Here is a 14,036-nt window from a genome sequence, read left to right as displayed (position 1 = left end):
AATACAGGGGGAAAGTAGTGAATTAATGGCAGCTCAGCATATTGAGGCATTACCTTTCGTGCTTTACTCAGATGAAAGACTCATGCAGGAGTACCCATGCCTTTTTGATTAGATTCATGCAGCAGGCTTTAGGTCCCCTTCAAAGATCCTTGGGCTGGTATGGAGCCAGGAGCAGCTCCGCATTGACATCGGGGGGGAAAAAGAAATCAAACTCTTTTTCTCAGAGCCTGGCTTCTTTCCCCAACCCCCCCTCTCATATTTGTATATATTTCGAGGGGAGAGTCAGGCTCAGCTTGTTCATAAACTGCAGTTCCTGGGCGGACCCCACGCACAGCTGGGCTTTAGCGGCTGGATCCGCCTTCCCGGCAAACCCGAGCCGGGAGCCTCGCAAAGAGGGGCTCCGGGCTTGACAGCAGGAGCGCAGGAGACTGGCTCCACCGAGCGAGGATGAGCTGGTCACTGCCGTGAAGCTGGGCTTCTGCTTGCCAGTGGGATCCAGAAATGGGGCACTGGAGGAGACCGGGTCTGCTTCCCTTACTGCTGCTCTCCTTGTGTGAGTAGAAAAATGTTTCTGGTCAGGCAATGTTTTAAGCAACATACTCAGAGAGGTCGTTTATTTTTCCTTCCTCCAGCAAAACAGCTAATCTTTGATTTCTCCCCTGACAGCAATTAGCCAGAGGATTGGAAATAGCAGAGAGTTTAGTTGAATACTCTGCTACGACTGCATGAGCTGTGTATTTCTCCTATGGCGAGGGGCGAGCGATTGCCTGGTGGAAAGTGCTCTGCTCGGAGCAGCTCGCAGATGTCAGTGTTTACAGTGCAAAAATATATATAGGTCAGCATTACTTGTTGGAAGTTTTTATTTTATTGAGGGAGATTAAAAGCAACTGAAGTGCACCGCTGAACAATCTGGCTTCGACAGTGTCCAGATGTGGTGAAGTTTGCAGCTTAGAACTTCTATCAGCCCTGGTTTATGCGCAGAATTAATCGAACTATTAAAGGAGGAAAGAAGTGGGGAGAGGGGGAGGAGAAGTGTCTTTGCAACAACATCTGGTTATTCGGCAAACCTTTCCAGCACTTACGTAAAGATCTCTTTGTAATAAGTGCCCTGTTTCAGTTCTGATAGCACTTCTTCAGCACTGTAGATAAAACTCTCCAGCAGCACTTGAAAATGTGCCCATCCATGGTTTAACTTTTTCTTGTTTATATCTTGATGATTGTTTCATAACAGGGAATGGATTTGTATATAAGTGAGTGTTATATACACATCTCCTAAGTATGTGTGTGTGTGTCTTTCTGTATATACACAGTCTGTGTATGTGTATACAGGCATATAACCCTACAAAGCATATATTTATATATTTGCATGGACACTACTTTTAAAAGTGAACTCTTACAAACACAGACCTGATGCCCTTGCTATGGAAATTTCAATGCAACCAAAATCACTTTTTGGTCAAAGTGATGAAGGAGGAAGATTATAATTCCAGTATTTTTGCATCCAAATGAAATCACTGGGAGCAGGGATCTATATCTGCACTCAGTTTACATGGGTCCCCCTATCTACAAGACCAAGGAATAAAAGAATGATTGTCAGTAATGTGTGTGTAGGCAAACAAAACCATGGGTGCAACTGTTGAAGCAGAGGGAACCAGATGGGGACATTTAGGACAGAGTACCTGGTTGATTTTCAAAGTTATGGAGATCTATAGTATTCATTTTTGTAAATAATACCCCAAAGTGTGGTTTGAAATGTAGGATGCTATACTGATAACATCCTGCCAACTTAATCACATTTGGAGCAGGAATTACTACAAGTTATTATTTAAAGCACAGTCTTGGGTTGTTTTTGGTAAGAAAGAAGACCACTAACTATCCTTCAGAAATACCTAATTTTGGACTTATTTAACTTATGGTTTCCTTTTTCTGAAAGGCAAGGTTTTAATCTGAAAGAAGCCAAACCAAAACATATCACCATTACTAAGTTCATCTGAAAGGTTATATGAGTGATATGATGACAAAATTTGCCTCTGCACAGGGTAAAAAAAATAAGCCAAGGCTTGTTATCTGTGATTCAGCTCACCAGTGATAGATGTTTTCTGGGACTACATCCACTTCCTCTGCATTTAGTGTTAAGATTGACCCAACAGTCATTCTGAGAAAGTAAAAGTACCCAAGGAAGCCACTTCACATTGACATTAAAAGAGAAGGGAAGAGCTAGGTCCTCAAATTCCCCAAACTGACAGAATATGCACATTCAGCTGTCCTTCAAACAACAAATCATACCACTCATCAAGCCTCTTTAAAGAGTGACAGCTCTGGCTTGGTAGCAGCAGCAAAGTTGATCCTCTTAGCACAGAGATTTAAGACTTGCCACAGAGAACATGGCCCGGAACACTGAAATTCAGCTACTGGATTTCCTTAATTCTCCATGGCCAGCCCTACCAAGGCTTCAAAATATCCACCCTTAAACTTCTCCTCAATGGCAGTGCCTGCTGGAGGGCAGCATTTTTACATGGCTTTCTCAGCAGACAGGAGCTGTAGTTTCACCACTGCGAACACAAACCCTCACACAGGTGGGCAGAAAATCCTTCCAGGACAGAGAGCTGGTGCAGTCCTGGACTTACCTGGACAAAAAAATATGAGCATTATTCAGAATTGGAAAACTGTCATACAGGGGGTGGAGCTGGAGCCTTTCAGTGTCTTTAGGCTGGTCAGGAGAGAGCTGGGAGGTGAGCTGGCCATGTACAGCCAGGTCCTGAGAAAACATTTTCTGGCAGAGGGCTTCCTCTTCTGTGGAACAGAGATAAAACAAGATGTGCAGACTGGAAGCTAAAATGAGACACAACAGAGTAAAGTTGTTCCAGCAGGTAGTTAGTTACTCAGTCTTGGGATGTGGTGGAAGCTCAAAGCCTTCAAGATTGCAAGACTACCTGCTTGGAAATCTATAACCTATACAGAAACTACAGATTTGATAGCAGGATTACTGTATTGTGCACATGGAAACACCCTGGCCTTAAAAGTAGGAATTGGGAGTTTTCCTGCCCTGTTTTCTATGAATATTGGGAAATTATCCCTTGTGCTCCATCTGTCAGGAGCAGGGCTCACATCCGAACAGGCAAGGGGCTGAGCTCAGCCTCATCTCACAGAGGGCACAGCAAAGCATCACAACCCTTTAACCTGTGGAGACTGCCTCAAGAACATGAGCTAAGTGTCACTGGTGTGACAGCAGCTCTCAGGGCTGTGAAGAGCCCCGGGAGCCTGGGAGTGACTTTGTGCATCCGACCTGCAGAAGACGATATGAAACTCCAAGTCTGCCAAGGCACATAGCACTTACCAAGGGAGAGCAAGCTGTACCCCTTGGGCTCTGGTGAGGTTCCAAAAAAGAGAAAGATTTTTGAAATGAAGTGAGGTTGCAGGTCTGCTACCCCAAGTCCAGAGCTCCCAGTTCCTGGGGTTTGAGTCTGCTTCCCCATAACTAGGTCTCCTGTTAAAAATGCTGGTCTGCTGAAATATCCTGACTTTTTTTGCCAAGTCTCCTGGGTTCCCTTTGCCATGGTTGATGGCTGTACAGAGAGTACCTTTGAGGAGTTATCTCCTGATAGATGGTAGCTTTCTGAAGTCACATTCTCTTTCCTGCTTGCAAAAACTGTTCCCCCAGTGAGCCTCTTCAGCTAAATATATAGAGCGTATAGAATTCATAAATCAGGACAGGGAGCTCCAGGGCTGTCAGAAAAGCATCTCTGGCTTTTGATCTGCCCAAGAAATCTCTGACCTATCCCAGGCTCCTCAGGCAGCTTGTTCAAGAAGTTGGCCTCTTATTTCTGAGGTCACCAGAGCTAAAACCAGAGGTTGTAGTGCCACCAAAATGCCAGCCTGCTCCTCAGACAGGGACTCTATTGGGATTGCAGCCCAACACCAATGCATGCAAAATTTAGGAACACTGGGTCAAACAGTGAGAGGACAAGGGAAGGAAAAAGACAAAGGAAGAGTCACCTTCCATTTCACAGGCATTTGCAGAAAGGAGCTGTGCAGATCCAAGGAGAAGCCAGAGCAGCAGAGCAAACCTCTCTTCCCAGGCTAAGCAGCATGCAGAGCTGGGCACCGCCCACCCCAGGACACAGGGCTGCAGGGCTGGTTATGACAATCCATGTCAAATTGATTTAATACAGCCAAAATAAAGGAGGAAATTACCACCCTCAGAAAGGTCTGAGGGCTACCATAACCCCACAGTGGCCTGGTGTAGATAGCTGGGTTGGGAGCAGGCACAGGATTTTGCTCCCTGAAGGAGAAACTTGTGCATCCTACCATGAGGCTAAATAAGAACAAAGTTGCAGCAAATTCTCCAGTTAGGAAATAAAAATGGGAGACAAGAAAAACCCTGACAATGCAGAACTGGAGTGCTCTGCAATGTTGCAAGTGCCATGAGACTCAGCAAGGAAAGTGATGTCTTATTTTCAATTCACTTTTACACACCTCCAAATCTGATGCTACGGTTTCAGTCCTTGGTGTGAATTAGATTAACTGAAGGTCAAGAAGAGTGACAGTGTACTGCTGTGTGAGATGAATGAAAACTGGTATTTCCTCTCCCCTTGCACCTCGAGCTTTGCTCAGACTTGAGACAGGCTAGTCATTGGCATAGCTGACCATCAGTAAAGCTTCACTCTTCATTTTAATAGGGGGCTTTGAGGAAAGAAATACTTTCTGAAATATTCGGTACAAATTGAAATTAAACCCCACAATTTTCTAACAAAAAAACCCCAACAACCAACACAAAACTGATGTTTCCTGGTATTTTACTGCTGTTATCACTGTTTAATGATGGCCCCAAAGACATTTTTGTGTACTAGTAGTAAATAAGTTCAGCCAGCTGCAATCATGATACTTGTTATTCCCATTAGAGACAGAGTTCTGCACAGATGTATCCCACGTATTCACTGAATATGCAGAAAGTAAACAGTGGCATTAAAAACAGGTGACTGGGGCCTTTTATTCTGAGAAAGAATTCCGCTCTACTGCCTGTACTCTGCAGCTTTATATTGCTCTGTGATTTGCTCTGTCGAGTTTATTTCCTCAGGACATTGTTTTCCTCTCCCCTTAGTGATAACTCTTTGCAATAACATTTGCTTTCAGCCAGGCTCCACAGTGTTGCAACTTGCCATAAACTAATGAACTCTCCCATAGACTGTCATGTTTTCAAGGAAGCGCAACATCTGATACTCTTATTAAAAAAAACAGTCCCACCAAGGAGACAAAATCAGCAGCTCCCACACACTCTGCTCCTTTCACATCCCGAGTTCAGCGCTGTGTGCCAAGTGAAAGCCTCGCGCTGGAAGGGGCCTCCATGCAGAAGGGAGATAACACCACTGATGGCTGCCTGCCCTATCAAACCTACATTATGTCCGTGCTGGACCCCGACTGTGGGATAACATTTCCTTAGGGATCTTCAGGGGGAAGTGAAGGAGCAGCTGAAAGCTGGCTTGGCCCTGCTTGCATGCATATCCCTGAATTCAGAGTCAACTCTTGTGATCCTGCCTCTGGAAAGGATCTGTAGTGTCCATCAGAGTCATATTTCTTCTTCTTCAGTTGGTTAATCTTTTTGTTACATCCCATGTAGGGTTGAAACTCTGCTGCCAGCTTCTGGTAACTGTCAAAATTTTAGAAGTGGGAGAGCCTTCTTATCATGCAATCCCCTCTGCAGCCCATGCTCCTACCAATTATGAGGCTCCAAGACTTAAACTTTCATGGAGCTGTTGCACTGCAGTGTTTTCCTTCCCACTGATAAGCCAGGAACAAATAACAGATGATTTACACCACAGCAAATTCATCATGGCATGTGGGTCATTATGTATCCAGCTGTGACCACAGCCTGCCAGGGCTATGGCCCATGTGGACTCCAGCAGCCCAAGGACATGCCTAAACCCAAGTGCTACCCTGGATTGCACAGGGCTATTCAAGATTTTTTTGGTTTTGAAGGATCTAATCACTATTTGAGCTGAGTGATTTGAAGCAATCAGCCTGGACATGCTGTAGTTGGGGGCTGGTGGGCAGTTCCAGCTGTAGTGGGGGGCTGAGGTGGGGATCCAGCAGTGGCAGCTGCAGAATGCCACTTTGCTGGGTTCTGTGCTACAGTTCCACCTGTGCCTCTCAAAGTGGCCACAACTCTCAAAGTAGTTGAAGCAGCATCATATCGGACACATTTTGCTGGCAGGAAAACCTCTCACCTTCCCACACTGTGGATGGAGATGTTCCCTTTAGCTCCATGTCTGTTACTCTCCACTGGACCCAAAACTCCAGTCTTTCTGGATAAGGAGATGTCCAAAGAAAGCTTCCCCAGCAACTTCCACCTTGGCTCCAGACTCAGTGTTAGTGAGCTGTGAAGTTTCTGGAGGAAATTCCAGACTGCCTTCACTCAGCCTGCAAAGAGCTGTTGTCCTGCCCATGCAGCACTCGATGGCAAGTCCTTTAGCCATGCCTTGGAGCTGGAGAGTCCAGACCTCCAGGACCATCACACACCCCCTAATGCACACCCTGCACACAAAGCAGCACAGATGTGCTTGTGCCAGCCACGGGAACCAGCACAGCCATGGCAGCCAGCAAACAGGGCTGGGTTATTGCCCTGCCTTGGGATCCAGGCAGGCCAGAGCCCTGAAGCAATCACCTGAGCTGACACCCACTGATGTCTGATATTGCCCCACTATCCAAAAAAATCTCTCCTAATCTCTTCAGTTCCTGCAACATCCCTGTGAAGATGTTCCCTCTGGGAACAACACACATCTTTGCATCTGGAAGATTCAGAGATATCTGCTGGAGTTCCTGGCCACTAAGAGGGGCCTTTTCTTTAGATCAACAGTGGAAAACCCTGGGATTTTGATACTGATCCATTCTCCTTTCAGCCATCCCAAACCAGAATTCTTAGCTGTATCCTGCATTGCCATAGCTCATAGTGCACCCCATCAAAAGACGATGTTGCCAATGTGGATTCATACCATGACCAGCAGGTGTGAAAGCCCAGAGAAAAATTTCTTCACTTTACCTGCAAAATCAGGAGGATAACTCAGGCCCCTTCCTGGAAATGGTTCTTGTGAGTGCTGTGACTACAAGAGCTTCTGGAGCATTTGCAATGAGCACTGGTACAGATATTTCTTTTAAAAGATCCTTTGCTGTTTCCAGGTGGGTTGTTAAATAAACTGCTGTCCATGCAGAATGAACGCCTGTGTCCCCCTCGAGTGTTTGACTGAGCAGGTTGCCAGTCAATGCAGCTGGAACAGGATGAGTAACATCTGTTTGATGTTGCTTGATAAAACTTCCTGCCTTGGAGACTCTAAACACCAGCATCCAGCATGGAAGAAACTAAATCAGCTGCTGTCTTGCTGCGTAAAGCATTTTTTCCATGCTAGATCTATCCCAAAATTAGCCCCAACCAGTCCATGATAGCAAAGAAGACCCTTCTTCTTACAGTGGGAAGTGACACACAGACCCATAAGCTCAAGCAGTTGAATGAATCATCCTTCTTCAAATAGACCCAGGGTACAAGCATCCACAGAAATAAGACCAATGGATCCCCTGGGATCTCAGTTCCTGCCATGCCTTTAATATGCCAAAAGGCACTCAGTGGGAGAAAATGCAGACATTCCCACCAGAGGCAGAAACTATTAGCCTGGGGGTGAGGTCTCAGCAAACATTTACTGTGGTTTTGTATATGTGCCCTGTGCTCACCTGTTTGTAGAACAGCATCATCACAGCCGAGCCTTCCTTTCACCCTTGCCAGGGGTACCAGCTCTGCAACAGGCTGTGGTCTTGGGCAGAAGCACTGTTCAGCATATCCAGATTGTGGCATGTCTCAGGAGGTGTCCAGAGGTAGGCCACGGAGTTGAAAAGACAAGGCACTCCTGCAAAGTGATGAGGTTGTGGAGCAGAAGATGGGGAATAGAAAACATTCCCTGCTTTGTCATTTCTTCCATTCTGGAAGAGCAGCTTTGGCCCCTGAACCTCATCTCCTCCAGCTGCTGAGTCTCCCTGGAGCTGTGCTGCAGCTTTGCCCAGGGACTGGGTCTTGTGGGAACCTTCTCCTTCTCCTGCAAGGGGGATCTCTTGAGAGGCATTGCAAAGACACATAAGCTCCTGTTGCTTCTATGTGCAAAGAAAAAGCACTTCCAGCTCTGTCAACAGGACTCTTGGTTCTGTTCCTGAAAAAATTCCTTTCCAATCCTGGTCCCCCTGCCCTCCTGCCATAGCTCTCTTCTGCTTTAAGAAATGGAAAATATTCAATTTGTATTCAACCCGACTGGGCGGTTCATTTTGGTAAGTTACAACACAAACTCCTTAAAAGATTTTTTTACCAGGTGAAGAAGGGCATGGAAGAGAAGAAGACACCATCTACTTATGTGCTAAACATGGCACACTTCAGGAGAAGGCAGAGGGTTTTTAGCATCTGTAACCCAAGCTAGCCTCAAGTTCCCTCTGCCAGAACAAATTACTTAATTACTGTTAGAGCTGGCCTAAACGAGGGCAAAATTCTACTCTACATAATGATTTCAGCAGACATAAAGAGCTGACAGTGTTGGAACAAGCTGATGACAGCACATGGATGGAGAGTTCACAGAACACCTCTGCTCCAGCAGCTTGTGACACAGTCCCTTGCAAGCCCTTTTTCTCCTTGGGAATCAAAGTCATACAAATGTAAAAAATGCAAACTGGTCAATCATAAGTCCAACCAGAGATGAGGAGCAGCAGCTCCAGTCCAATGTCTCCTTGTGGGCTCATCAAAGACCTTCCAGCAGATGGGATACCAAATGTGTGCCAGGAATTTCAAACACTCCTCAGGAAGTTCATCTAAATCACCAGTAACCCATTTGCACTTAAAACAGAGCAAACCCTGGTGCCCAAATGTGACCCAGATAATGTTTCTGACGTGTTTACCTATTTGGATGGTATCCTTCCATTTCAATTCCATCTATTCACGGAAATCCAGGATTCATGCAGAGCCTGAAAAATACACAGAAAATTGAATTCCAGAGCATAATATGATGATAATTGTAAAAAAAACACTTAGTGCTGCACAGTAGTTTTACTTGAACGGCATTAGTTTAGGCAGAGCAATGTCTGCTACCGACTGGCAGCTCACATGTTTTTGCTTCTTGGTTGGTTGCTGCTGCTTTTTCTGTGTAAAAGGGGGAACTCACGACTGCTGCATCTGAGAATGAGCTGCAGAAGCTGCAGTTAATTGGGATATAGGGTAGACTGTTGGTGCCTCTGCAGAAACAGGAGCAAAAAAAATGACAGCAACAGCAGACTGGGTTTGGTTGACTGTTGCATTCTGCCATGCAGCTCTCAGTCCTAAAAGTGCTCTGAAATGCTCAGCAATTTCTGCAGCAATTTGCAACAGGATGAGCTCAAACCACCCGAGCGTGGCCAGGCAGTGACTCCTGCTCCCCAGCAGGGTGGGGGGTGGGAGAATGGACTTATTTTTAAGACAAGAATTTAGTCAGAACCAAATCACTGCAAAGTGCTCTTCAAAGGGCTGAAATCTCGGAGCCCTGTGAAAGCATGGCAGGCAAATCCCCAATCATTAGAAGGCAACTTCCACTGGGGATGTGCCAGCTCAGCCCTCTGCAAACCCCACTGGCAGCCCACACGCCCCAGGCTGTGATGTGCTGATAATGCACTGCCTTACCCTGCAAGGCCCCAGATAAGCAGAGGTGCTGGCAGAGCTGCTAAAATTACTTATGAACTGCTGAAATTCTGCATTTCCCCGCCTCCTCAGACCCTGAATAAGTTGCTTTGCTTTCCATCTGACAAGGAGGGGTGGCACGTTCCCCCGTGTGCTGTCAGGGCTGGAGGGAGTTGCTGTGGCACTGGGGCCATGCTGTGATGCTGGTGAAGGTCCCACACTGTATCCATGGTTTTCTCTTGGGTTGACCCCTGGCTGTGGGGTTTTTTTCTCTCCCAGGCACTTCAGGCTGTGCTGCTGGCTTGGCTTGCTCTCTTCTAGGGTTTTCCAATATAACAGGGTGGAAAGGACAGCAGAATATAGGAACAAGAAAGAAATGGGGACGTAGGTGCAATGAAAGGGACTTGTTGTCAAACAAGGTTGCACCTTCAGACACAGGATGGCTGCAAAACTTGGTTTGTGTCATAGCTCCCCTCATCTGACAGTCATAGCCCAGCGGCTGAAAAATGCCTAAAGGGATGAGTACAGGTATTACCAGGCAAACTCACACCTGCTTTTGTCTGCCAGGGAAGCTTTGGCCTGGCCTGGTCATGGCTCTGGAGGTGCTGACCATAATTACACAATGTCCCGCAATATCCAGCAGATAGGGAGTAAAAAAACCCCACTCTCAAGCTGCTGTCCTGGGCAATATGTGGGATTCCTGTGCTAACCCTCTGTTCTAATCCTCAACCCTCCTTCAAGCTGTCTTTTCAAGGAAGGATGCAGAGCATCCCTGCTCATCTCACAAAGGAGTAAACTAGCCTCCAGCAGAGGGGACAACCCCTAATTTTTGAGTTTTCTCCTTGTTTTAGGACAGCTTTCCTCGTCTAGCAAGTCAGCACAAGGATAGCTGCAGTGGTGACACCTGCATGGAGCTGTGAGCTCGCCCACCTGCATGGAGCGGTGAGCATTGCCCTCAGGGCTGTCCCATCCTGCCCCTTCACCGCCCTCATCTGTCCCTGGGTCACAGCTGGAGTCACCTTTATGTTCAAATTCCAGCCCAGCAATTGGCAAATGATGTTACATGGTCCATGAGCCCAGCCAGGTCTAATACCGCACTTCAGCCTAATTGGACTTAGCTTCCTGCCCAGTTGAAGCAGGTGCTTGGCTGCCTCAGGGACTGACTGAAAAATAATGCAAATAACATGCAACGAGGTAAGCCCCAGCCACCAACTTTACTGATATTTCAGTGAAGTGGATCCAGAAATAGACACATCATTTTCAAACATTGCTGAAAGTTTCAAAGATACTGAGAAAAACAAATTAAATAGTGCAAAGCCACTACTGTTTTATCCATTCCACGTTCCCCCATCCTCTGCTCAATGTCTCTGGATGCAAACTGGCATTAAAGGGAAAGATGTTGTCCATGACACGGGAAAGCAAGTTCTCCTGAAAGAGCTTGAGTTCAGAGTCTAATGGGGGCATAGTTTTTGCCTCACCTGTATTTACAGTGCTTCCAAAGCTCAGCAAGGGCAGAACATCTTCCTTGTCATGTTGGGCTAGGTCCTACTGGGCTTCGGCACCTCAGGACTGCAGGGTTGGCTTGCCTTGTTTTTCAAACTTTAAAGCCAAACTTTCTTTGGGGTGTAACTTACATTTTGAGTTCCTAAGCTGAAAGACAAAAAAATAGGCAAGTGTCAAACATTTCAAGGCACAGGAGAAATCAACAAACTTACTTATAAATATTTAAGTAAAATAAACTTCATCTTAATAATTTTTCCTTGTAACACACTGTCATATTCTATGTGCAGTTTTTCCATAACTCTTTTCTAATGGGTTGCATGAGAGCTTGGATGCAAATTAGCCACAAGGAGATGGGAAAGATCCTCCAGGAATTGTTCTGCATGTGGAAATGAATTTCAGTTTAGCCACTTCAGAGCAATTTTTTTGTTTACTTTCCACTGACATGAAATCAGCCACGATTGCATCGCATGCGGGATTGGTTAGCCAGTTACATAATGCTTAATAAATCCAAGAGAAATAATATAAAACACATCACCCAGTCTGGGAAGAGGAACAGTAACTCAGTCAGTGTCACCAACCCGCCCAGGACATGCATCAGTGAAGCATCTGAACCAGTGCTGGGGGGATGCAGGGTGGTGCTGATGCATGATAAATGTGATTAGGAAAAATGCTTGTGGCACGTGTGGAGGCCTTGAGGACAGACAGATTGTGTGTGATGGTGAGGGTCTATCAGGAGAGCTCACAGCCTCGTGGGGAGGGCAGCTCAGCCCGTCCTGGGGGGCAAGGCAGGCTGTGCTCACGCACCCAGCTCCAGCTGGCTCTCTGCTGTGTAAGGTGTTACCTCACCCCAGGAACGCTCCCCTGAGTGCTTCCTAAAATCACAATGGCCCTGCAAACAAAAAGAGCAAGATTAGGTGATTAATTATTTACCACAGATTATTTCTGCAGTGGTGTGGGGAGGAGAGAGAGCGTTTCACTGGTGGTCCCTGGGGAGTGGGAAGGAAGGGAGGTGACCCAGGACGGGGCTGCCAGGCTGAACACAAAACAGTAGTGCTGATTTAAACCCAAAAGAAGTGGGGGGCATAGGAAGACTGAAGGTATCTCTGGCCCTGCAGTGCCAGCACTCTGGCTCTCCCAGGAAAGCTGTCCAGCCCACGAGTGTGTTGCTCCAGTCACACACCACTGCTCTGCCTAGAGCAAGCAGCCCTTGGCCTCCTTTCCCACATTTTCCTGCCTGCTCTGCTCCCCCGCTTTGCTTCTAGTCCCAGAGGAGACCTGCTGATGCCTTCACCCACGCCGTGGCTGACTTCCAACAGAGGAAAAGCCAGGCATGAAGGGGTTAATTACTACAGGCGCAGCACAAGCCAAGTCTGTAAGTGACTCCCTATTGCTATTTCAAAAAGAGGCTGCCTGGAAAGGGAAAGGAAAAAAAAAAAGAGAGGTTTACTTTACAACCATCATTATTTCATCTGCAGAGTTTATACAATGGAAAATAAAAGCCCGGGTACGCGAAGTCAAATCATTTCTGTTTCATTAATGGTATGGAAATCGTTTTGTTTTTTGTAGGGGAAAAACAAATGTGAACTTGATGTGTGTGTGTGTGTGTGTGTGTGTGTGTGAGCATGCAACTCCCCTCATTGCAAAGGGCAGAGCTGTGAAATCCAGAAATAAAAAATGACTCAGAGACCGTAGGACCTATGAGTCAGTTGAGCTGTTGTTGTTTTTAAACACAAGCGAGAGCACAATATGGCAAATAATTGCCCCTGCAGCCCCCCCGCCACCGGCATCCCCACTGGCCCAGCCATCCCAGGCTGTGGCACAGGCTGCCCCTGCCAGCCCCCAGGCTGGACACCGACCCAGGGACACAAAGGGCTGGAGCAGGGCTTGTCCCAGCAGGAGCAGCTTTGGGGGACAGAAAGAGAAATCTGCGAAAGAAACTCGAGACCCGGTCGGAGTGGATGGAGCAGACAAGTGGCTGCAAGGGCAGGTGGGGGAGTGCAGGGCCAGGTGCACTCCCCTGTCCTCGCCCAGACATCAACTGACCAAAATCAAAGAGAAACTGCTCTGGCCAAATTCTCCCTGCCGAGTGCCAGGCACCTCCTCGCTGGCCCCTGGCACTCCAGCCTGCCTGGATGCTGCTGGATGCTGGGGTACCTCAGCACAAAACATCCCCTCACCCCAAAGGCAGAGCCGTTGTGCTGAAACACAGAAAATTTGTGAAAGGCACCCGAGAAATACCGGAGATTAGCAAAGCAGAAGGACGGACAGCAATCTGCGGAGCTTGTCCCTCCCCTGGGTGAAGTTAGATCATGATGTAATTTAAGCATCTGAAAGAGACTGGAGGAGCCTGCTGTTATGATCCATACCCAATTTACTTTGTGATGGGACTAAGCAGTATTTGCTAAACACTGAATTTAAAGGGATATTTTCACAAAGGAAAAATAAGCGGTAGAGTAAGTCAGTTACCATTCTGTTTGAAGAAGGTCCAAGCAAACCAGAAATGCATACTGCATGTCCTCCTGGCACTGGAAGAACTGGTGTCTAACACAATCAAAATCAGTCCTTTTTTATGCACCAGGAAACATTTCTGGCTCATTCCTTGCTCCATACTGTACTCTGCCAAATGCGGTATTTATTATGCTGGACCATGTGCGACCACATACCTGAGGGTGGAGCCCTGATCCTCAGGGTTGGTCCCCTGATCCGAATGTAACACTGATGGATTTCCTGGGAGAGCCAGTGGCTTGTGCCTTGCAGAGGCAAAAACTGGGATATTAAGATTCTCCAGCTCCGTTTGGTCTGCTCTACCTCTCCTACAAAGATAAAGATGCAGTGTAAAACACATGGACGGAGAAGAGCA

General features: G+C 46.8%; 1 protein-coding gene across 1 annotated transcript in view; it reads left to right on the top strand.

Moving 5' to 3' along the window:
• Positions 1-326: 326 nt before the first annotated feature.
• LOC102044945 (TGF-beta receptor type-2-like) overlaps positions 327-14,036 on the top strand; it is a 30,342-nt gene continuing 16,632 nt past the window's right edge. The window contains 1 exon segment of the mRNA XM_031056234.1: positions 327-553. Coding sequence (XP_030912094.1) covers positions 502-553 — 52 coding nt within the window. The 5' untranslated portion in view covers positions 327-501.

The sequence above is a fragment of the Geospiza fortis genome, unplaced genomic scaffold (genome assembly GCF_000277835.1).
Source record: "Geospiza fortis unplaced genomic scaffold, GeoFor_1.0 scaffold112, whole genome shotgun sequence".
NCBI classification, from domain to species: Eukaryota; Metazoa; Chordata; class Aves; order Passeriformes; family Thraupidae; genus Geospiza; species Geospiza fortis.
This window is presented reverse-complemented; position numbering and strand designations above follow the sequence as displayed.